Source organism: Eschrichtius robustus, chromosome 2 (assembly GCF_028021215.1).
Source record: "Eschrichtius robustus isolate mEscRob2 chromosome 2, mEscRob2.pri, whole genome shotgun sequence".
Classification (NCBI taxonomy): Eukaryota; Metazoa; Chordata; class Mammalia; order Artiodactyla; family Eschrichtiidae; genus Eschrichtius; species Eschrichtius robustus.
Window position 1 is genome coordinate 64,218,410 of NC_090825.1, and position 22,011 is coordinate 64,240,420.

The following is a 22,011-nucleotide window of genomic DNA, read 5'->3' on the forward strand; positions in this document are numbered from 1 at the left end:
TATTTGGGGTCTTTTGTGGTTCCATATACATTTTAGGATTGTTTGTTCTAGTTCTGTGAAAAATGTCATGAGTATTTTGGTAGAGTTTGTATTAAATCTATAGATTGCTTTGGTAGTATGGTCATTTTAACAATGTTAATTCTTCCAATCCATGAACATGGAATATCTTTCCATTTCTTTCTGTCATTTTCAATTTCCTTCATCAGTGTTTTATAGTTTTCAGAGAATGTATTTTTCACCTGCTTGGTTAAGTTTATTCCTAGGTATTTTATTCTTGTTTATGTGAGTTTAATGGATTGTTTTCTTGTTTTTTCTTTCTGATAGTTCATTATTAATGTACAGAAAAGCAACAGATTTCTGTATATTAGTCTTGTATCCTGCAACTTTTCCTGAATTCATTTATTAGTTCTAATAGTTTTTCTGTTGGAGACTTTATTAGGGTTTTCTTTATATAGTATCATGTTGTCTGAAAATAGTGACACTTTTACTTCTTCCCCTCCAATTTGGATGTCTTTTATTTCTTTTTCTTGTCTGATTTCTGTGGCTAGAACTTCCAATACTATGTTAAATAGAAAGGGTATCTTATTCCTGATTTTAGAGGAAAAGCATTCAGCTTTTCACTATTGAGTATGATATTAGCTGTGATTTTATCATATATGGTCTTTACTATATTGAGATATGTTCCCTCTATGCCAATTTGGATGAGAGTTATCATCATGAATGGATGTTGAATTTTGTCAAATGCTTTTTCTGCATTTATTGAGATAATCATATAATTTTTATCCTTCCTTTTGTTAATGTGGTATATCACATTGACTGATTTGCAAATACTAAACCATTCTTGCATCCCTGGAATAAATCCCACTTGATCATGGTGTATGAGCCTTTTTATATATTGTTGGATTCAGCTTGCTAATATTTTGTTGAGGATTTTTGCATCTATATTGATCAGAAATATTGGCCTGTAATTTTCTTTTTTGTAGTGTCTTTCTCTGGTTTTGGTATCAGGGTAATGGTGGCCTCATAGAATGAATTTGGGAGTGTTCCCTCCTCTTCAATTTTTTGGAAAGTTTGAGAATGCTAGGTATTATCTCTTCATTATATGTTTTGTAGAATTACCCTGTGAAGCAGTCCAGTCCTGGACTTTTGTTTGCTGGAATTTTTTTGACTACTAATTCAATTTCACTGTTTGTTCAGAATGTCTATTTCTTCCTGATTCAGTCTTGGATGATTGTGTGTTTCTACAAATTTATGCATTTCTTCTAGGCTGTCCAATTTGTTGGCATATAACTGTCCATGGTATTTTCTTATGATTTTTTTTTGTGTCTCTGTGATATCTGTTGTAATTTCTCCTCTTTAATTTCTTGTTTTTAAAAATATTTATTTATTTATTTGGTTGTGCCTGGTCTTAGTTGTGGCACGTGGGCTCCTTTGTTGTGGCATGCAAACTCTTAGTTGCGGCATGCATGGGGGATCAAGTTCCCAGACCAGGGATCGAACCTGGGCCCCCTGCATTGGGAGCACAGAGTCTTATCCACTGCTCCACCAGGGAAGTCCCTTCTTCTCTTTAATTTCTTATTTTGTTTATTTGAGTCCTCCCTCTTTTTTCCTTGATGAGCCTGGCTAAAGGCTTATCAATTTTGTTTATCTTTTCAAAAAACCAGCTCTTGGTTTCATTGATATTTTCTATTGTTTTTTTACTCTGTATTTTATTTTCTTTATTATTATTTATTTATTTTCCTTCTTTATTATTTCCTTCTTTCTGCTGACTTCAAGCTTTGTTCTTCTTTTTCTAAATCCTTCAGATGGTAGGATAGGTTGTTTATTTGAGATTTTTCTTGAGGTAAGCTTGTATCACTATGAACTACTCTTGTAGAACTGCTTTTGCTGCATCCCACAGATTTTGGAAGGTTGTGTTTACATTTTCATTTGTCTTGAGGTATTTTCTGATTTTCTCTTGGATTTCTTCATTGACCCTTGGTTTGTTAGTAACATGTTGTTTAGTCTCCACGTGTTTGTGTTTTTCCTTTTCTCTTCCTGTAATTGATTTCTAGTTTCATGGTGTCATGGTCTGAAAAAAATGCTTGATATGATTTTTAGCCTTTTAAATTTGTTGAGACTTGTTTTGTGGCCTAGCATGTGATCTATCCTGAAGAATGTTCCATGTGCACTTGAAAAGAATGTGTATTCTGCTGTTTTGGGGTGGAGTGTCCTCTAGATTTCTATTAAGTCCAAGTGGTCTATTGTATCGTTTAAGAGCACCATTCCCTTATTGATTTTCTGTCTGGATGTTCTGTCCATTGATGTAAGTGTGGTGTTAAAGTCCCCTTCTATTATTGTTTTAATGTCTATTTCTCCTTTTATGTCTGTTAGTATTTGCTTTATATATTTAGGTGCTTCAGTATTGGGTGCATATGTTAATGTGTGTAATATCCTCTTGTATTTATCCTTTTATCACTTAAAAAATTTTTATTTTATATTGGAGTATAGTTGATTTACAATGTTGTGTTAGTTTCAGCTTTACAGCAAAGTGATACAGTTATACATACATATATATATATATATACACACACATATATCTATTCTTTTTCAGATTCGTTTCCCATATAGGTTATTATGGAGTATTGAGTAGAGTTCCCTATGCTATACAGTAGGTCCTTATTAGCTATCTATTTTATATATAGTAGTGTGTATATGTCAATCCCAATCTCCCAATTTATCCCTCCCCCGCTTATCCCCTGGTAACCATAAGTTTGTTTTCTAAGTCTCTGAGTCTGTATCTGTTTGTAAATAAGTTCATTTGTATCATTTTTTTATATATATAAGTGATATCATATGGTATTTGTCTTTCTCTTTCTGACTTACTTCACTCAGTATGACAATATCTAGGTCCATCCATGTTGCTGCAAATGGCATTATTTCGTTCTTTTTTACAGCTGAGTAATATTCCATTGTACATATGTACCACATCTTCTTTATCCATTCCTCTGTTGATGGACATTTAGGTTGCTTCCATGTCTTGGCTACTGTAAATAGTGCTGCAGCAAACGTTGGGGTGCATGTATCTTTTTGAAGTATGGTTTTTGCCAGATACCTGCCCAGGAGAGGGATTGCTGGGTCATATGGTAGCTCGATTTTTAGTTTTTTAAGGAACCTCTATACTGTTCTCCATAGTGGCTGTACCAGTTTACATTCCCACCAACAGTGTAGCAGGGTTCCCTTTTGTCCACACCCTCTCCAGCATTTATTGTTTGTAGACTTTTTGATGATGGACATTCTGACTGGTGTGAGGTGATACCTCATTGTTTTTTTGATTTGCATTTCTCTAATAATTAGCAATGTTGAGAATCTTTTCATGTTATTTTTGGCCATTTGTATGTCTTTTCTAGAGAAATGTCTGTTTAGGTTTTCTGCCCATTTTTTGATTGGGTTGTTTGGTTTTTTTTTTGATATTGAACTGCATGAGCTGTTTGTATATTTTGTAGATTAATCCCTTGTCGGTCTCATCATTTGCAAATGTTTTCTCTCATTCTGTATATTTTCTTTTCATTTTGTTTATGGTTTCCTTTGCTGTGCAAAAGCTTTTAAGTTTAATTAGGTCCCATTTTTTCTTTTTCTTTTTCTTTTCATTACTCTAGGAGGTAGATCTAAAAAGATATTGCTGCGATTTATGTCAAAGAGTGTTCTGCCTATGTTTTCCTCTAAGAGTTTTATAGTATCCGGTCTTACATTTAGGTCTTTAATCCATTTGAGTTTATTTTTGTGCATGGTGTTAGAGAATGTTCTAATTTCATTCTTTTACATGTAGCTGTCCAGTTTCCCAGGAACAGTTGTTGAAGAGACTGTCTCTTCTCCATTGTATTGGATTAGCCAAAAAGTTCGTTTGGGTTTTTCTGTAACATCTTACAGAAAAACCTGAACGAACTTTTTGGCCAACCCAATATATTCTTGCCTCCTTTGTCATAGATTAATTGACCATAGGCACGTGGGTTTATTTCTGGGCTTTGTATCCTGTTCCAATGATCTATATTTCTGTTTTTGTGCCAGTATCTTACTGTTTTGATTACTGTAGCTTTATAGTATAGTCTGAAGTCAGGGAGCCTGATTCCTCCAGGTCCATTTTTCTTTCTCAAGGTTGCTTTGGCTATTCAGGGTCTTTGTGTTTCCATACAAATTTTAAGATTTTTTTGTTCTAGTTCCATAAAAAATGCCATTGGTAATTTGATAGGTATTGCATTGAATCTGTAGGCTGCCTTGGGTAGTATAGTCATTGGACAATATTGATTCTTCCAACCCAAGAACATGGTATATCTTTCTATCTGTTTGTGTCATCTTCAATTTCTTTCATCAGTATATTATAGATTTCAGAGTACAGGTCTTTTGCCTCCTTAGCTAGGTTTATTCCTAGGCATTTTATTCCTTTTGATGTGATGATAAATGGGATTATTTCCTTAATTTATCTTCCTGATCTTTCGTTGTTCGTGTAGAGAAATGCAACAGATTTCTGTGTATTAATTTTTTATCCTGCAACTTTACCAAATTCATTGATGAGCTCTAGTAGTTTTCTGGTAGCATCTTTAGGATTTTCTATGTATAGTATCATGTCTTCTGCAAAGAGTGACAGTTATATTTCTTCTTTTCCAATTTGGATTCCTTTTATTTCTTTTTCTTCTCTGATTGCCATGGCTAGGACTTCGAAAACTATGTTGAATAAAAGTGGCACGAGTGGACATCCCTGTCTTGAGAGGAAATGCTTTCAGCTTTTCACTGTTGAGTATGATGTTAGCTGTAGGTTTGTCATATATGGCCTTTAGTATGTTGAGGTAGGTTCCCTCTATGCCCACTTTCTGGAGAGTTTTTATCATAAATGCGTGTTGAATTTTGTCAAAAGCTTTTTCCGCATCTATTGATATGATCATATGGTTTTTATTCTTCAATTTGTTGATGTGGTGTATCACACTGATTGATTTGTGGATATTGAAAAATCCTTGCATCCCTGGGATAAATCCCACTTTATCATGGTGTATGATCCTTTTAATGTATTGTTGGATTTGGTTTGCTAGTGTTTTATTGAGAATTTTTGCATCTGTGTTCATCAGTGATATTGGCCTGTCATTTTCTTTTTTTGTGGAAAGAATGCTCTATAAATATCTGTTAAGTTCATCTGGTCTAATGTGTCATTTAAGCCTGTATTTCCTTATTGATTTTTTTGTCTGGATGATCTGTCCATTGATGAAAGTGGGGTGTTAAACTCCCTCACCATTATTGTGTTACTGTCAATTTCTCCTTTTATGGCTGTTAGCATTTGCCATGTTGAGGTGCTCCTATGTTGGGTGCATATATATTTACAATTGTTATATCTTCTTCTTGGATCGATCCCTTGATCATTATGTAGTGTTCTTCTTTGTGTCTTGTAACAGTCTTTATTTTAAAGTCTATTTTGTCTGATATGAGTATTGCTATTCCAGCTTTCTTTTGATTTCCATTTGCATGGAATACCTTTTTCCATCCCCTCACTTTCATTCTGTATGTGTCCCTAGATCTGAAGTGGGTCTCTTATAGACAGCATATATACCAGTGTTGTTTTTGTATGCATTCAGCCAGTCTGTGTCTTTTGGTTTGAGCATTTAATCCATTTACATTTATGGTAATTACCAATATGTATGTTCTTATTGCCATTTTGTTACTTGTTTTGGATTTGTTTTTGTAGGTCTTTTTTCTTGCTTTCCTCTTTTGTTTTCTTCTCTGGTGATTTGAGGACTTATCTTCAGTGTTGTGTTTGGATTCTTTTTTCTTTTTTGTGTGTATATCTGTTGTAGATTTTTGGTTTGCAGTTACTGTGAGGTTTTGATATAGCAGTCTATATATATACAAGATTGTTTTAAGTTCATGGTCTCTTAATTTCAAATGCATTTCCAGTATCCTGCATTTGTACTGTCCTCTTCTCATGATTGCTAGTTTTGATAGCATATGCGTGTGTGGATGATTTCCTACCTTTACTGTATGTTTGCCTTTACTGGTGAGCTTTCCCATTTGTAATTTTCTAGGTGTGGCCTTTTCTTTTCTGTCTAGAGAAGTTCCTTTAGCTTTTGTTGTGCAGCTGGTTTGGTGGTGCTGAATTCTCTTACCTTTTGCTTGTCTGTAAAGCTTTTGATTTCTCTGTCGAATCTGAAGGAGAGCCTTGCAGGGTAGAGTATTCTTGGTTGTAGGTTTTTCCCTTTCATCACTTTAAATATATCGTGCCACTCCCTTCTGGCCTGCAGACTTTCTGCTGAAAAATAGCTGATAACCTTATGGGGATTGTCTTGTATGTTATTTGTTGCTTTTGATATTTTCTCTTTGCCTTTAGTTTTTGTCAATTTGATTAATGTGTCTCAGCATGTTCCTCCTTGGGTTTATCCTGTATGGGACTCTCTGTGCTTCCTGGACTTGGGTGACTGTTTCCTTCCCCTTGTTAGAGAAGTTTTCAGCTATTATCTCTTCAAATATTTCCTTAGGCCCTTTCTCTCTCTCTTCTGCTTCTGGGACCCCTATAATGCGAATGTTGGTGCATTTAATGTTGTCCCAGAAGTCTATTAGACTGTCCTCCTTTCTTTTCATTTTTTATTCTTTATTCACAGCAGTGATTTCTACCATTCTATCTTCCAGCTCACTTATCCATTCTTCTGCCTTATTTATTCTGCTATTGATTCCTTCTAGTGTATTTTTCATTTCAGTTATTGTATTGTTCAAGTCTGTTTGTTCTTTATGTCTTCTAGCTCTTTGTTAAACATTTCTTATATCTTCTCAGTCTATGCCTCCATTCTTTTTCTGAGATCATGGATCATCTTTACTATCATTACTTTGAATTCTTTTTCAGGTGGATTGCCTATCTCCAGTTCACTTAATTGTTCTTCTGGAGTTTTTATCTTGTTCCTTTGTCTGGAACATATTCTTCTGCCATCTCATTTTGTTTAACTTTCTGTGTTTGCAGTCTCTGTTCCGCAGGTTCAGGATTGTAGCTCCTCTTGCTTCTGGTTTCTTCCCCCTGGTGGGTGAGGTTGGTCTGAGAGGTTTGTGCAGGCTTTCTGGTGGGAGGGACTGGTTCCTGCCCAGTGGTGGGTGGAGCTGGGTCTTGTCCCTCTGGTGGGCAGGGCCATGTCAAGGGGTGTGTTTAGAGGTGGCTGTGGGCTCAGGAAGACTTGGCAGCCTACAGGCTGTTGGGTGGGGCTAGGTCTTGGTGTCAAAATGTAGTCCTCCAGGAGAACTCACTCCTATGAATATTTCCTGGTACCTCTGCCACCAGTGTCTTTGTCCCCACAGTAAGCCACAGCCACCTCCTGCCTCCCCAGGAGTCCCTCGAAGTCCAGCAGGTAGGTCTGGCCCAGGCTCCTATGAAGTCACTGCTTTTTCCCTATGTCCCGGTGCACATGAGACTTAGTGTGTGCCCTTCAAGAGTGGAGTTTCTGTTTCCCCCAGTCCTGTGGCGTTCTTGAGGTCAAGCCCTCTGGCCTTCAAAGCTAAATGCTCTGGGGGCTCCTCCTCCCGATGCCAGACCCCCAGACTGGGGAGCCTGACATGGGGCTCAGAACTCTCACTCCTGTGGCAGAACCTCTGTGATATAATTATTTTCCAGTTTGTGGGTCGCCTACCTGGTGAGCATGGAATTTGATTGTATTGCAAATGCACCCCTACTACCGTCTCATTGTGGCTACTTTGTCTTTGGATGTAGAATATTTTTTTTGGTAGGTTCCAGTCTTTTTTGTCGATGATTGTTCAGCAGTTAGTTGTTATTTTGGTGTTTTCATGAGAGGAGGTGAGCTCAAGTCCTTCTACTCCACTATCTTGTCTTCCTCCCCTTTATCGTTGTATAATGCCCTTCTTTGTCTTTTGTTATAGACTTTGTTTTAAAGTCTATTTTGTCTGATATGATTATTGCTACCCCTGCCTTCTTGCTGTTTCTGTTTGTATAAAATCTTTTTCCATTCCCTCATTTTTGGTCTGTGTGTGTGTTTAGCTCTGAAGTCCGTCTCTTGTAGGCAGCATATAGAAGGGTCTTGTTTTTTATCCAGTCAACCACCCTGTGTCTTTTGATTGGAGCATTTAGCCCATTGACGTTTAAAGTAATTATTGATATTATTGCCATCTTATTACTTGTTTTCCAGTTTTTTGGGTAGTTCTTCTCTGTTTATTTCTTTTTGTTTGTTTGTTTCTTCCCTTGTGGTTTGATTATTTTCTTTAGTAGTATGCTTGAGTTCGTTTCTTTTTGTTTTTTTGCATCTATTTAAGTTTCTGATTTGGGGTTACCATGGTGTTCATATATGTTGTCATGTAACTATCTGCTTGTTTCAAACTGGTAGTCCTTTAAGTTCAAACACATTCTAAAAGATCTACATTTTTTCCTGTCCTCCCTCATATTTTATGTTTTTGATGTTTATCCCTTAACAGTTTATTGTAGTTATATTTTATTTTATTTATAGTTTTTGTCTTTTAATATTTATACTAGCTTATTTAAATGGTTGATCCACAGCCTTTACTAGTGGGGTTTTTCCTTTCCTATGACTTCTTACTTCTTGTTGTAGCCTTTTCTTTTCCACTTAGGGAAGACTCTTTAACATTTATTTTAGGGTTGGTTTAGTACTGATGAACTCCTTTATTTTTTGCTTGTCTGAGAAGCTCTTTATCTTTCCTTCAATTCTAGATGATAATCTTGCTGGGTAGAGTATCCTAGGTTGTAGGTTTTTCCCTTTCAGCACTTTAAATATATTATGCCACTCCCTTCTTGCTTGTAAAGTTTCTGCAGAAAAATCAGCTGATAGCCTATTGGGGAGTGGGGGGTTTCCTTGTATGTGTCTCTGTTTTTTCTCTTGCTGTCTTTAGAATTCTCTCTTTTTCTTTAACTTTTCCCATTTTAATTATGATATGTCTTGATGTGGGTCTCTGGGTTCATCGTGTTTGGGTCTCTCTGTGCTTCCTGTACTGGAATACCTGTTTCCTCTTTCAGGTTTGGGAAGTTTTCAATCATAACTTTTCCAAATACATTTTTGACCACTTTCTCTCTTCTCCTTCTGGGACCCCTATAATGTGAATGTTAGTATGCTTGATGTTGTCCCAGAGGTCCCTTAAACTGGTTTTATGTTTTTTAATTTATTTTTCTTTTTGCTGTTCTGATTGGGTGATTTCCATTATTCTATCTTCCATGTTACTTATGTGTTCTTTATTACCTAGTCTGCTTTTAAATCCTTCTAGTGTGTTTTTCATTTCCGTTATTGTATTCTTCAGCTCTGACTGGTTCTTTTCTTTTTTTTTTTTTAATTGGAGTATAGTTGATTTACAATGTTGTGTTAGTTTCAGGTATACAGTAAAGTGATTCAGTTATATATATACATATATCCATTCTTTTACAGAATCTTTTCCCATACAGGTTATTTCAGAATACTGAGTTCCCTGTGCTATACAGTAGGTCCTTGTTGATTATCTCTTTTATATATAGTAGTGTGTATATGTTAATCCCTAACTCCTAATTTATCCCTGACTTGTTCTTTTCTTAATATTTTCTAGTTCCTTGTTAAAATTCTCACTGTGTTCATCTATTCTTTTCCCTAGTTCAGTTAGCATTTCTTATTACTAATGCTTTGAGCTCTTTATCTGGTAAATTATTTATCTCTGTTTCATTAGTTGTTTTGTCAGGTTTTTTTGTTCTTTCATTTAAAACAAATTCCTCTGTTTTCTCATTTTGCTTAACTTTCTCTGTCTCTATGAAATTAGGTGAAACAGTTACTTATCCTGGTCTTGAAGGGTATCCTTGTGTGGGAACGTCCTTATGCAGTCCATATCTGCCCAGTGGCTTTGGTGGGAGAGCTGGATCTGACGTGAGCATGAGTCACATCTTCCCCCAGGGTGTGCTGGCAGCTATCACCTTGGTGGGAGGGGGGGCTGGATATGGAGGGGCTAAAGCCAGAGCTAGCTGTGAGCTAGGGCTTCTCCTATGCTTAGTGGCCATTACTTTCCTACTGGGGACAGTGAGGGGGTCCCAAGGTGCTGGCGCAGAAACCCTGAGAGTTGCGTCCAAGCTAGTTCTGTTCCATCTAAGTGTGCGCTCTCCCCTATTCCAGCAGTGGCACCATCACCACAGAGGGGAGAAGTGCTGGAGCAAGAAGGCCCAGAGTGGGTACCCGGTGTAGGCTGGGATACGTGCTAGGCAGTCTTGGCACACCAGTCAGAGCTCCAGACTGCTCGTGATACACCACCTTCATGAGCACCAGTAATGGCCACCCTCGCCCTGTTCAGATGCAGTGCCTGGTCTGAGCTGGCTCCATTTCCGCCAGCTGTGCAACCTCCTCAGCAGTGGCAACCTTCACCCTAGTGGGGAGCTGCAGTGGAGCTAGAGGGGTTGGAGTGGATGCTTGGCATGGGCCAGGGTGTGCACTGGGGTGGTTGCAGGAAACCAGCCAGAGCCCTGGGAAGTTTCAATCTGCTTCCTTTGCCTGGTTCCCAGGAGCCAGGAAGCATGTGTATGCTCTTTAAGAGCAGAGTCTAGGTTTCTTATAGCCCTCCTGTTAGTCCCACTGGTTTTTAAACAAGCTAGGGGGACTCCTTCTCCCGGTATCAGACACCAGGGCTGAGGTGTCCTATCCTAGGGGTGCAGGTCCTGACCTGATTGCTTCTCTTCCCCTCCTACCTGACTCCATGTGGATCTTTCTCTACAGCCTTGTTTGTTGTATAAGAGTCTTTCTGCCACTCTCCAGTTTGTTTTCAGTGTGAATTGCTCTACATGTGGATGTATTTTTGATGTGTTCGTAGTGGGAGGTGAGCTCAGTGTCCTTGTACTCTGCCATCTTGATCTCCATTTTTTCCTTCTTAAAAGCAGCATCAGAAGTAGCAGAACAACCACTACCATGACAACTTTCATTTGTGATGGGCAACGGGTTGTGTGTATACCTGGATGCCTCCTACCTTTTCCACAGCACTGGTAATCTCCCAACCACTTTTGGCCGCCAGGCTTTTGAGAGCCTCCACATTGCCATTACTCAAGGATACCTAAAACACAAATATTTGAAATGCTCTGAGTGCAGTGCAGATATGTGATCAAATATTTTCTGCTTAGAAAGTGGGCACTGTTAGAGCCAAAGTGATGATGTTGAGGTTAGAACTAAGTTACAGGAACATAATTTCTGTCTCAAACTCTTAATGCAGAATTCAGACAGGTAATGTGAGTCATATATGCTTAGCAGATTAGTATCATTTTAATTAGTATCCTAAGCAAAGACAAGAACACCCTTCAGTATGACTTGTAATCAACGGGTAATAAGTAAACTTGGATTTCCCTTTACATTTTATGGTCAAAAACATTAAAATGACTAATACTTTGCTATTGTGTTATAAAAATGCAAGCCAGTGGGCATGTCATTCAACACATGCTATGATGAAACACCAGATCTCAATGTCCTATGTTGCTTGAATGCATTTGATGGCAGAGCATCCAGAGTCTGTAACTCAGGAACTATACATATAATTCAAACAAGGCAGTGAAGCAGCTGGCTGATAACTAGTTACTGATAGCTTGGTTTTGTTTCATTTTGAGATGACTGGTTGCTATAATTCACCTTTTCATCTAACCTGTGTAGGTACAATGTGAGTCAGTTAAATGAGGGGATTTCCATTTTTGAAATGAAGTGATTTTACATGAAGAACTTCAGATTATAAAACTGTCACCTGGTTGCCAGTATCCCAGTGTATGCAAAGTGGAACCTCTCCTTTGTGGGAAATAATGTATTCTCTGGAAAAAAATTAAAATATTAAATAACAGTTTTCTTCCCTGTATTTAGCACACAGCAATAACTATGACAGTTTCTTGAACTGAAATCAGCAGTTTTAAAAAGCTGCCTTTACTGGTGGAACAATCAGAAAGAACAATTTCCATCACAGTAGTCTCCACAGTCAAAAAACATCAGACCTTCTCTTTTTACATTATATGGGAATAGAGACACAGAGAGGGCTCTTTGCTATGTAATTTGTCAGATGACAGAAGATTCCATAAAATCCTTACACCTAAGTCCCTTACCTGCCTAGGCGAATTCTCTTGCGTGCAAGAGCTCCACGATACCGTCTAAAATCATCCTTAAATAAAAAACAAAGTAAAATCAATAAATTTCTAATATTTTAGTGTTACAATCCTTAAGTTTCTCTCTCCTAAGTCAGTTGAAAAGGCTAATTGGGACAAGGAGTCTCTACGTGAACTATCTTCAGGTCAGAGTTGGCAGTAAGGCAGCTTATTCTGAAAGACTTAATTCCGATGAGTGTAGAGCAGCATAGAGAACTGGGTGTAAAGTGGGAGAAGAGAGTCAGAAATGAGACACGGAAGACGATATGCTTCCAACAGCAGCATGTGGCTGAGTAGATGTGAGGTCTTCAAGGACTTCACCATTTAAATAAATGACTAGAGTGATTTGGAAAAAGAAGAAAAAGACTGCTTTACATTGTGATGCAGAAAAGAAAGAAGACCACAGGGGAATAGACATGGAGGTTGTTGCCAGTGCAGGGAAAGATTCTGGGTGGAGCTCTGTACCCACAGCTTCCCCAGAATAAGTGGTCTGATTACTGAACCACACGTGCTAATAACTGACCTTTGACATCGGTTTGATTCTGGGAAATGTGATCAGTTCTTCCTTATCATTGACAGCATTATAAATGAGAAAAGCACTGTTGATATGACGGCCCTGGCCCCCAGACCACTCCTGGCAGTCAAAGGCCTCCACGCGCACTCCCACTTCGACACTGCAGATGGGCGACAAGGGCAGTGGACAGAGAACCTGAGCATGCCAGGCCTACTCTGCCCACTGCCCCACCACCTCCTCCAGGCAAGGAAGAGAATGAGGACCCTGGGTTGTTTCATTGTCATCTGCTAATCTATGCAACTGTTAACATCCATTTCATCAGGTTGATTGATCTGATGTACAAGCTCCTGGGAGCATTTCTGCTTTACTTTCCCACTTTCAAGTGGTAAAAAGGCCAGTGGAACTTTATATACCTTCATGAACATATTTTGGTAATGGGGGAGGGGGTGGTTAAACTGTGCCAAAATCAAGTTTTCTCTCCTAAAAACAATAGTCCTATAATTTAAAAGCATCGAACACTGAAACTGGATAGGAAACACAGACGTTCTTTTTTACATTTAAAAAGAAAAAAATACTAAATTAAATCTTTTCTTTGTGTATCAAGAATAATAAAAATAACTGGGAAGTGGTTTGGACTTCATGGTGATAAATGACAGGTCCATTATGAAGTGGTTGACCACATGACTCTTTTGAGAGTGAAAGGAAGAATTAATAATTATGGCAGGTGCAAACCAAGACCATCCTGGATCAAGTAGGACATACAGTCACACTTATTATGAGACAAAAACCAACTTATCATAACAGTGTAAGGAGGCCTGAAGTGGAACAGAGAGTTAAAATGTGTGTCTATGGATTTCGAAGATTAAGTGAAGTTTTAAAAAAATTAGAAGGAACTTGATTTCTTTAAAGTAGTCACTATACTTACCTCCAGGTTGAAATAAAACAAAAAATATTGCTTATGTGCAAGTTTGAATTCATTTATAGCAGCCTAAGAGCACCAGACATGCTTTACCAGGTCTGAAATGTATTGTTGACAATGGCATTGAAGACAAGACGATCTCCAACTGTAGACGGTCCCCGGAACTTAAACATGTCCACGGACTTCAGAAGGGGATGCGCTCGACACAGGCGGCTGATGAAACAAAGGGAAGGAGAGAGAGAAGAAAGTGATCATTCTCCAAAATATTTTCAGGAACTGTTGCTTTGCTTAATGGACGCAAAAGACCAGTGTTCAGGGTGCTTTCTAAATGAATATCTCTTTTAGCTCAGAGGGAAGTGAATAACTGGATTGTGTGTGTTGAGAGTGGCCCTGTACATTACCTGCAAATATTGTAGGAAATGCCACACGTCCCCAGGCCGTGGGGTCTTTACCAAGATGCTGGCGCTCCTGCTCTTGTGGTGACTGTCCTGCTCTTGTTTTGTGTCCTATGGAAGTATCTCCAAAAAACAAACCACTGTCGTTTGTTCTAACTTGAGGGATTTTTTTTCCTCCTGACAGTTCATGACTACAATCGCAGAAAGCTGTGACTCCCAGGTTGGAGTGGGGCACAGTGAAGAGAACTGTCAGCTGGTGCCATTCACATGCATTCCTTGGCTTCACTGTTACCTGAGTTCACCCGCATGTCAAAGACTAATTTTTTTCCCCCAAAGAAAAATTACCTGGATTGCTGCACAAAGCCTGAAAGGCTACAAAGAATACATTTTACGATTTTTGTGGTGTGCGGAGTTTTGGAAATCTATAAAGAAAATTTAATCTCAGAAAGTTACTTCCATAATTTTCTACATTTTAGATTCCCACTGTAGTCATCCAGTTACTCTAAAGAATTGTGCCAACAATAAGTGAACAGACTCTGCCACAGTTAATTATATTGTAAGCCTTTACAATAGAACAGGTTCAAATGCTTTATTGTCATTAAGAGTGACAATGTCATTTTAAAAACAAGCTCTTATATTTGTGCACAATTTATAGGAAGGATAACCACAGGTTTCTAATTATAGTCATAACTGTAGACATATTAATAATAAAATTCCTTTAATTTGGGGAAAATAAAACCTTAACAATTTTCAGTGGTTACAAAAATTGTTGGAAGGGCAGATCCTGTTCAAATGCATTTTCAGAGAACAGTGTTCTTTAAAGCTGCTCAATTACCTACATGGCTCCATTAAGAATAAAGGAACCCTTTTTGAAACTGAGGAGCATTTAAAAGTACTTTTCTAAGTTCTTTCCTCTTTCTCATCTTATGTTTCAGTTAATCCTTTGGCCATGATGATTCTAACCAGCACCTTCAGAGATCAGACCTAATTGTAAACTGCCTTTATAAAAGTTTGTATCTTGACCATTTTTAAGTGTAAAGGCTATCTTCTATTTCTATCCTGCATCTACTTTGTCATAAGTAATGTGACAAGGAGTTGCAGTGTCATAAGATCAACAGTCATAATTCAGAATCAAGTATAAGAACTGTCATTTCATTTTTAGTTTTGAACCAAGAATTTAAACATTCACCTTCAAAAAAAGGACAGAATAATTCTAAGGTAAACAGGAAAATGACTTATCATTTTCTCATTTTGATAAAAGGCAACATTGTTCTCTACTCGTTTCCTTGACTGCCCAATAGCTGAGCCTCAGACCCTTCTGTCCTCTCCCCACTGGTCTCAAGATCACAAGCCAAAGGTCCAAACCAAGAACCTTGCAGAAATAGTAGCCACCATCTCCATCCAAGCCATGATCTGGCCACCAAATGTGTTTCCATGATGGTTTGCATGGGGTGGGAGGACAAGTTCAATGCTCTGCACAGAGGTGCCCCTCGTGGAAACCGTTCCTTCTTCTTCATCACAAGTGGGATCTGAAAGGTGGATGGGAACAAAGATGGTGGAGTTAAATGCAGAACCTGAGGCTACAGCCTTTCCTTCAACTCATGGGATTTTTAGAAAAATTAAATTATTACCAAAGGCTTAAAACTCCTGAAGAAATGGATAGGCTTTATTTACAGTGAATTGAATAAGACCGCAGATCAGAAAGGGCATTTTAGAGATTGTATTCCAACCTGTTTTACAAGTCAACCAGAATTTTGATTAAAAGAATGTTTAAGTTTAAATTTGAGTTGCTTCAGGTGGAAGAGGGGCAGATCAGAGCAGATCAGGGCAGAAAGAAATTTGGGGATTGATGGATATGTTATTATCTTGATTGTGGTGATGGTTTCATGGGGGTATACATGTCTCAAGACCTATCAAGTTGTACACTTTAAGTATGGGCCATTTATGGTATGTTAATAAAGTTATTAAAAAGAAAGCGATTTGAGCTTTAAAGGGCCACAGACACTGAAAATCTGGAATAGTTTGCTGTATGATAAACTTCAGAATGGGAATATAGCCTCCCATAGTTACTGTTTTGTAATGAATGCAGTCACAAACAGAAAAGACACAATACATTGTACTTCTTAGTGTCTTTCTGCTTCTTTTGAATCATATCTGCTTCATTTACTGACCAATTGGTTTTGACTCTCAACAATGGAGAAATCATTTACTTTGGCGGCAAAGCAGTAAAACGTATTCAGTTATATTGCCTGCATCATCAAGGGAATCACCAGCTAGGCTTAAATCTCACGTGCTATTGTTGAGGAGGTGGGAGAAAGAATTACAGAGCAGGGCACCATCCTGGTTGTACCGTCAGAGGCACAGCTGAGCTTTCGGTGTGAGAGCACAGACATGCCTGGCTGTTGTCAGTAACTGGGAATGGAGCCTTTCTTATCACAGTCACATATAAGTGAGCAGAGAAGAGCGGTTACAGAGATTTAACTCCATTTTCTCATCTAATTATTATATTTTTCATTAATTGATGGTATTTTTCTTTTATGTTTTTTCCCCTTCATTCCACTGATCATTTCAGTCCCCTGCTTAAAAACATGCAGTGACTTCCCCTTGGCTTATTAGAAGAACCTAAATCATTCCTATGGCCCCAAGCCCTTTCTTTCCTGGCTGGCCTATGCCTACCTCTCCAGCCCCAGCTAGTCTGATTTGCTCCTAGCACCCCTTCCTCTCTCAAGCTCTCTCTCCCTTTGTTCCAGCCACAATAGCCCTTTTTCAGTTCCTGTAACTAAATGTTGCCCTCAACATCAGGGCATTTCTACATGGTGCTCCCTCTGTCAGCGGCAGTTCCACTGGCCACCCACACTTTCTTCCACTTACCTCCTATTCTCTCTTGGCCCATCTCAGTCACTACTTTCTCAGGAAAGCCTTCTCTGACCACAGCAACCCCACTATTATGAGCTCCCACTTGTACCTTTCTTTCACAGTTATAATTTTATGTTTATTTGTGTGATCTTTGATTATCTGACCCCCTATATCCTAAGCTCCTTTGGGCAAGGACTGATTTTTTAAAATTCTAATAAAATTCCAGAATGTGGGTGCTCAGTCAATATTTATTGAATGAATGAATGGATGAATAAACTTAACTTTGCTGATTTATTCCATGTTCACAGTCCTTACTAACAACAGAATATTTTTAGGTAACAAAATGATTGTACTGATTTATACTTCTGTCTGTTGTTTATTACAGTTCCTACTGCTCCCCATTTTCACTTAAGTAGTATTGTGGAGTCTTCAATTTTTCCAGTTTCGTGGGTGTGAAATAGTGTCTCATGGAACTTTGATTAGATGCTTGTTAGACTTTTTACTCCATTCTCTACGTCTCCTAATCTCTCTTATATATTTCCCATTTCTTTGTCTATCCATCTGCATTCTAGGTAACTTCTTCAGATATACTTTTCCAGTTTACTGTCTTAGATACTGTTTAATTCATTCATTGAGTTTTTTTTTTTAATTTTTATTTATTTATTTTTGTCTGCATTGGGTCTTCATTGCTGTGCACAGGCTTTCTCTAGTTGTGGCGAGCTGGGGCTACTCTTCATTGTGGTGCATGGGCTTCTCATTGCGGTGGCTTCTCTTGTTGAGGAACATGGGCTCTAGGTGTGTGGGCTTCAGTAGTTGCGGCATGTGGACTCAGTAGTTGTGGCTCACAGGCTCTAGAACGCAGGCTCAGTAGTTGTGGCACACAGGCTTAGTTGCTCCATGGCATGTGGGAACTTCCCAGACCAGGGATCGAACCCGTGTCCCCTGCACTGGCAGGCAGATTCTTAAGCACTGCACCACCAGGGAAGTCCCACTCATTAAGTTTCCATTTTTAATTATTATATATTCTTTTTTATAGAAATTCCTTTTGCTTCTTTGCCAAGTAGTCTAGGTCATTTTCTTGTTCCTATATAATACTTTTGATACTCTTTTCTTAAAATATATTAATGTTCTTACTGCAGATTCTTTATATGTTAAATTCAGTATCTGTAGTCTTTGTGGGCCTCATTCTATGGTCTGGTGCTTTTCTGGATTTAGGTGACTTATTTTTGTCTTTTATGATTTTTGACTAGGAGCTCACATTCCTTGGATCTTTATCTGTGACAGTTCTTAAGGGCTGGGCTTAAAGTCATTTCTTCACAGAGGATTTGCATTTGTGGCTGCAGATCACCCGTGGGTACGTAGCACAGTACCACTTCACACTAAGTATCACTTGGTCTGTTTTGGGCCAAACAAATTATGTGAATTCTGACACCAAATCTGCTTGAGAATGTAGTTGTGATTGAATCCTCAAAGAGAAACAGTTTTTTTCCATTCCACCTAGGGCTAAGTGGAAAGCATCCCTACCAGAGCTCTCTGAGGGGTGGGATTTTTCCAGTTGACCCACTGAGGGTATCATTTCGGGGGTGTTGCAGCTCCAGGTATGGTTCCTTGATCCAACCTTCCACCTGGCTGTGTCTCCTGAGCCCTGGCAGGCCCATTAAAACACAGCTCTAGGTCTGGCACATACAGGTTCCTCCTGAGTAAATGCCAACTCTTGTATCTCCTTACACTGCTGAATTTGTGCTTCTAATCATTTGTGGACTTCAAGGCATTCTCTTATTTTTTTGCCTGCTGAGATGTGTTTGCAAAGATGTTTGTAAATATTTCATCCAGAAATTTTAGTTTTTTGCAGACTCCAAGTCCACCATAGTGCTGTAATCAGAATTGGATTGCTTCCTAAAGTGATCCTTAAAAAGCATATGAAGTCTTAAATCCCTTCCAACTTCTTTTTTAAGTACTGATTTCGTTAGATAATTTTCTATAAACATCCAAAACTAGTATTGATTGAGATTTTTTAAGGTTAATTTCTCTTACTCAAATGGTACTTTTTTGTTTCAAAATAAATTAATATAAATTATCTGTAAACTATATTGTTAAATGAAAAAAAGAAAGGTGCATACTTGTTTGAATATTGTGTTACCAGGATAAAATAAAAAATTAAGAGAGGACCTTATACTGTGAGAGACATTGTAAAGACTCAAATATAAGGCAACTCCTTTTCTGAGGGATAATTAAAGAAAAAGCTACTTGATTCCTATGAAGACATACATGGCCTACACTGGGACACATAGAGGAGGGTACTAGGGCAGGTCATATGTGTATAAGCATCAGCTATGACATCTACACAGAAATATATTGAGTATAGGGGACCTTGGTGTAGAAGTATGCCTATTTGGAGGTAATTGCCAATCAATGGGAAATAGGGCTCTTCCAGGTTTAGAGACCAGTCTAGGCTCACAGCTCTGGCTGTGTACCCATGTTAAGTACAATAAACAAATGTCACCCTTTCTACAGGCTTCCAAGTAGGGGCATACTCATCTGGAGGTCAATTTCAATTCTTGTACTTTGGATGTTCATTAAGTATTGTGTCATTCTGCTTGGACAATTTTACATTTATCCCACATTTTCTGGTCAGGAACTCTGACCTGAATTGAGGTTATTCTATCTCTGGTTTTCTTTCTCATTACTGGAAAGGATCAACACAGCAGCAGAATACACATTCTTCTCAAGTGCACATGGAACATTCTCCAGAATAGATCACATGCTAGGCCACAGTCATATAATTAAAGTTCCTGTAAGTAGATTTACTGACCATCAAACTTGCCACTTTCCTTCATCAAGTTTTTAAAAGTATCTTCATGTCGTAATCGAACTTTCCTTCTCTCAGAAGCCAGATTATGTTCCACATGATCTTGTTCAGTTAGAAGTGTGACTGGTTTTAAATGAATCTAGAGAAAGAAAAACATTTATCTTTCATTGCCCTGTTAAATTATAAAAGCACAACATGAATTTTGCAAAAACAAATGATATGCTACATTGTTTTCTAACTCAAAGTAAATAGAGCATTTATGGGTGTTTATATACACATTTTATTTTGACTTAATTTTTTTCTTAAAATATTTTTTAAACTAAAAAAAAATCAACATAGACTTAATTATTTGTTCATATAATATGTGCCTTAAAAAGTTTTCCAAATATTAATTTTCCCTGATTTAAAAAATTTTCAACAGAACTACAAAATTAAAAATTCTTCAGATTAATGAGTGAGGAGAGGGACTTTGACTCCACTAAATTCTTATCAAGAAATGCTTTCTACCTTTTGCAAAATTAATCTATCAAAGGGAGAGAATAAAGATGTTCTAGAGAAAGCTATCATGTACCAAGAGATATTCCCAACTTGGAAATTTCAACACATGGTGAAAACATTGTCTAATAAGCAAACTGAAAAAATCAATAAGTCAGAATAAAGCTCTAACTGACCTCCAGAAACCTGGAAATGTGATGCAACAGAATGAAATAGAAACAAAGAAAACAATAGCAAAGATCAATAAAACTAAAAGCTGGTTCTTTGAGAAGATTAAAAAAATTGATAAACCTTTACCCAGACTCATCAAGAAAAAGAGGGAGATGACTCAAATCAATAAAATTAGAAATGAAAAAGGAGAAGTTACAATGGACACCGCAGAAATACAAAGCATCCTAAGAGACTACTACCAGCAACACTATGCCAATAAAATGGATAACCTGGAAGAAATGGACAAATTCTTAGAAACGTATAACCTTCCAAGACTGAACCAGGAAGAAATAGAAAATATGAACAGACTGATCACAAGTAATGAAATTGAAACTGTGATTAAAAATCTTCCAACAAACAAAAGTCCAGGACCAGATGGCTTCACAGGTGAATTCTATCAAACATTTAGAGAAGAACTAACACCCATCCTTCTCAAACTCTTCCAAAAAATTGCAGAGGGAGAAACACTCCCAAATTCATTCTACGAAGCCACCATCACCCTGATACCAAAGCCAGAAAAAGATATCACAAAAAAAGAAAATTACAGACCAATATCACTGATGAACATAGATGCAAAAATCCTCAACAAAATACTAGCAAACAGAATCCAACAACACATTAAACAGATTATACACCATGATTAAGTGGGGTTTATCCTAGGAATGTAAGGATTCTCCAATATACACAAACCATTCAAAGTGATACACCATATTAACAAACTGAAGGATAAAAACCATATGATAATCTCAATAGATGCAGCAAAAGCTTTTGACAAAATTCAACACCCATTTTATTATAAAAACTCTCCACAAAGTGGGCATAGAGGGAACCTACCTCAACATAAAGCCCATATACGACAAACCCACAGCAAACATCATTCTCAATGGTGAAAAACTGAAAGCATTTCCTCTAAGATCAGGAACAAGACAAGTATGTACACTCTCACCACTATTATTCAACATAGTTTTGGAAGTCCTAGCCACGGTAATCAGGAAAAACAAAGGAAAGGAATACAAATTGGAAAAGAAGAAGTAAAACTTTTACTGTTTGCAGATGACATGATACTATACATAGATAATCCTAAAAATGACACCAGAAAACAACTAGAGCTAATCAATGATTTTGGTAAAGTTTCAGGATACAAAATGCACAGAAATCTCTTGCATTCCTATACACTAACAATGAAAGTTCAGAAAGAGAAATTAAGGAAACAATCCTATTCACCATCGCAACAAAAAGAATAAAATACCTAGGAATAAACCTACCTAAGGAGGTAAAAGACCTGTACTCCGAAAACTATAAGACACTGATGAAAGAAATCAAAGGTGTCACAAACAGATGGAGAGATGTACCATGTTCTTGGATTGGAAGAATCAATATTGTGAAAATGACTATACAACCCAAAGCAATCCAGAGATTCAATGCAGTCCCTATCAAATTACCAATGGCATTTTTTACAGAACTAGAACAAAAAATCTTAAAATTTGTATGGAGACACAAAAGATCCCGAATAGCCAAAGCAATCTTTAGGGAAAAACACAGCTGGATGAATCAGACTCCCTGACTTCAGACTATACTACAAAGCTACAGTAATCAAGACAATATGGTACTGGCACAAAAACAGAAATATAGTTCAATGGAACAGGATAGAAATCCCAGAGATAAACCCACACACCTGTTGTCAACTAATCTATGACAAAGGCAGCAAGGATATACAGTGGAGAAAAAACA

At 37.7% G+C, this 22,011-nt stretch overlaps 2 protein-coding genes across 3 annotated transcripts in view; one reads left to right on the top strand and one right to left on the bottom strand.

The window, feature by feature from the left end:
• Nucleotides 1-14,571, top strand: part of ZCCHC9 (zinc finger CCHC-type containing 9) — a 42,479-nt gene extending 27,908 nt beyond the window's left edge. For both annotated transcript variants that reach the window (XR_011073082.1, XR_011073083.1), the window contains exon 13: nt 12,662-14,571. The gene's annotated coding sequence lies outside the window, so the exon portion shown is untranslated. The remainder of the gene's footprint in view (nt 1-12,661) is intronic.
• ACOT12 (acyl-CoA thioesterase 12) overlaps nt 1-22,011 on the bottom strand; it is a 55,162-nt gene that overhangs the window by 10,306 nt on the left and 22,845 nt on the right. The window contains exons 5-11 of the mRNA XM_068535596.1: nt 19,579-19,714; nt 15,283-15,439; nt 13,609-13,728; nt 12,606-12,756; nt 12,044-12,099; nt 11,695-11,758; nt 10,936-11,019 (exon numbers count right to left, since the gene is read on the bottom strand). Of these exons, the coding sequence (XP_068391697.1) occupies nt 10,936-11,019; nt 11,695-11,758; nt 12,044-12,099; nt 12,606-12,756; nt 13,609-13,728; nt 15,283-15,439; nt 19,579-19,714 (768 nt within the window). The remainder of the gene's footprint in view (nt 1-10,935; nt 11,020-11,694; nt 11,759-12,043; nt 12,100-12,605; nt 12,757-13,608; nt 13,729-15,282; nt 15,440-19,578; nt 19,715-22,011) is intronic.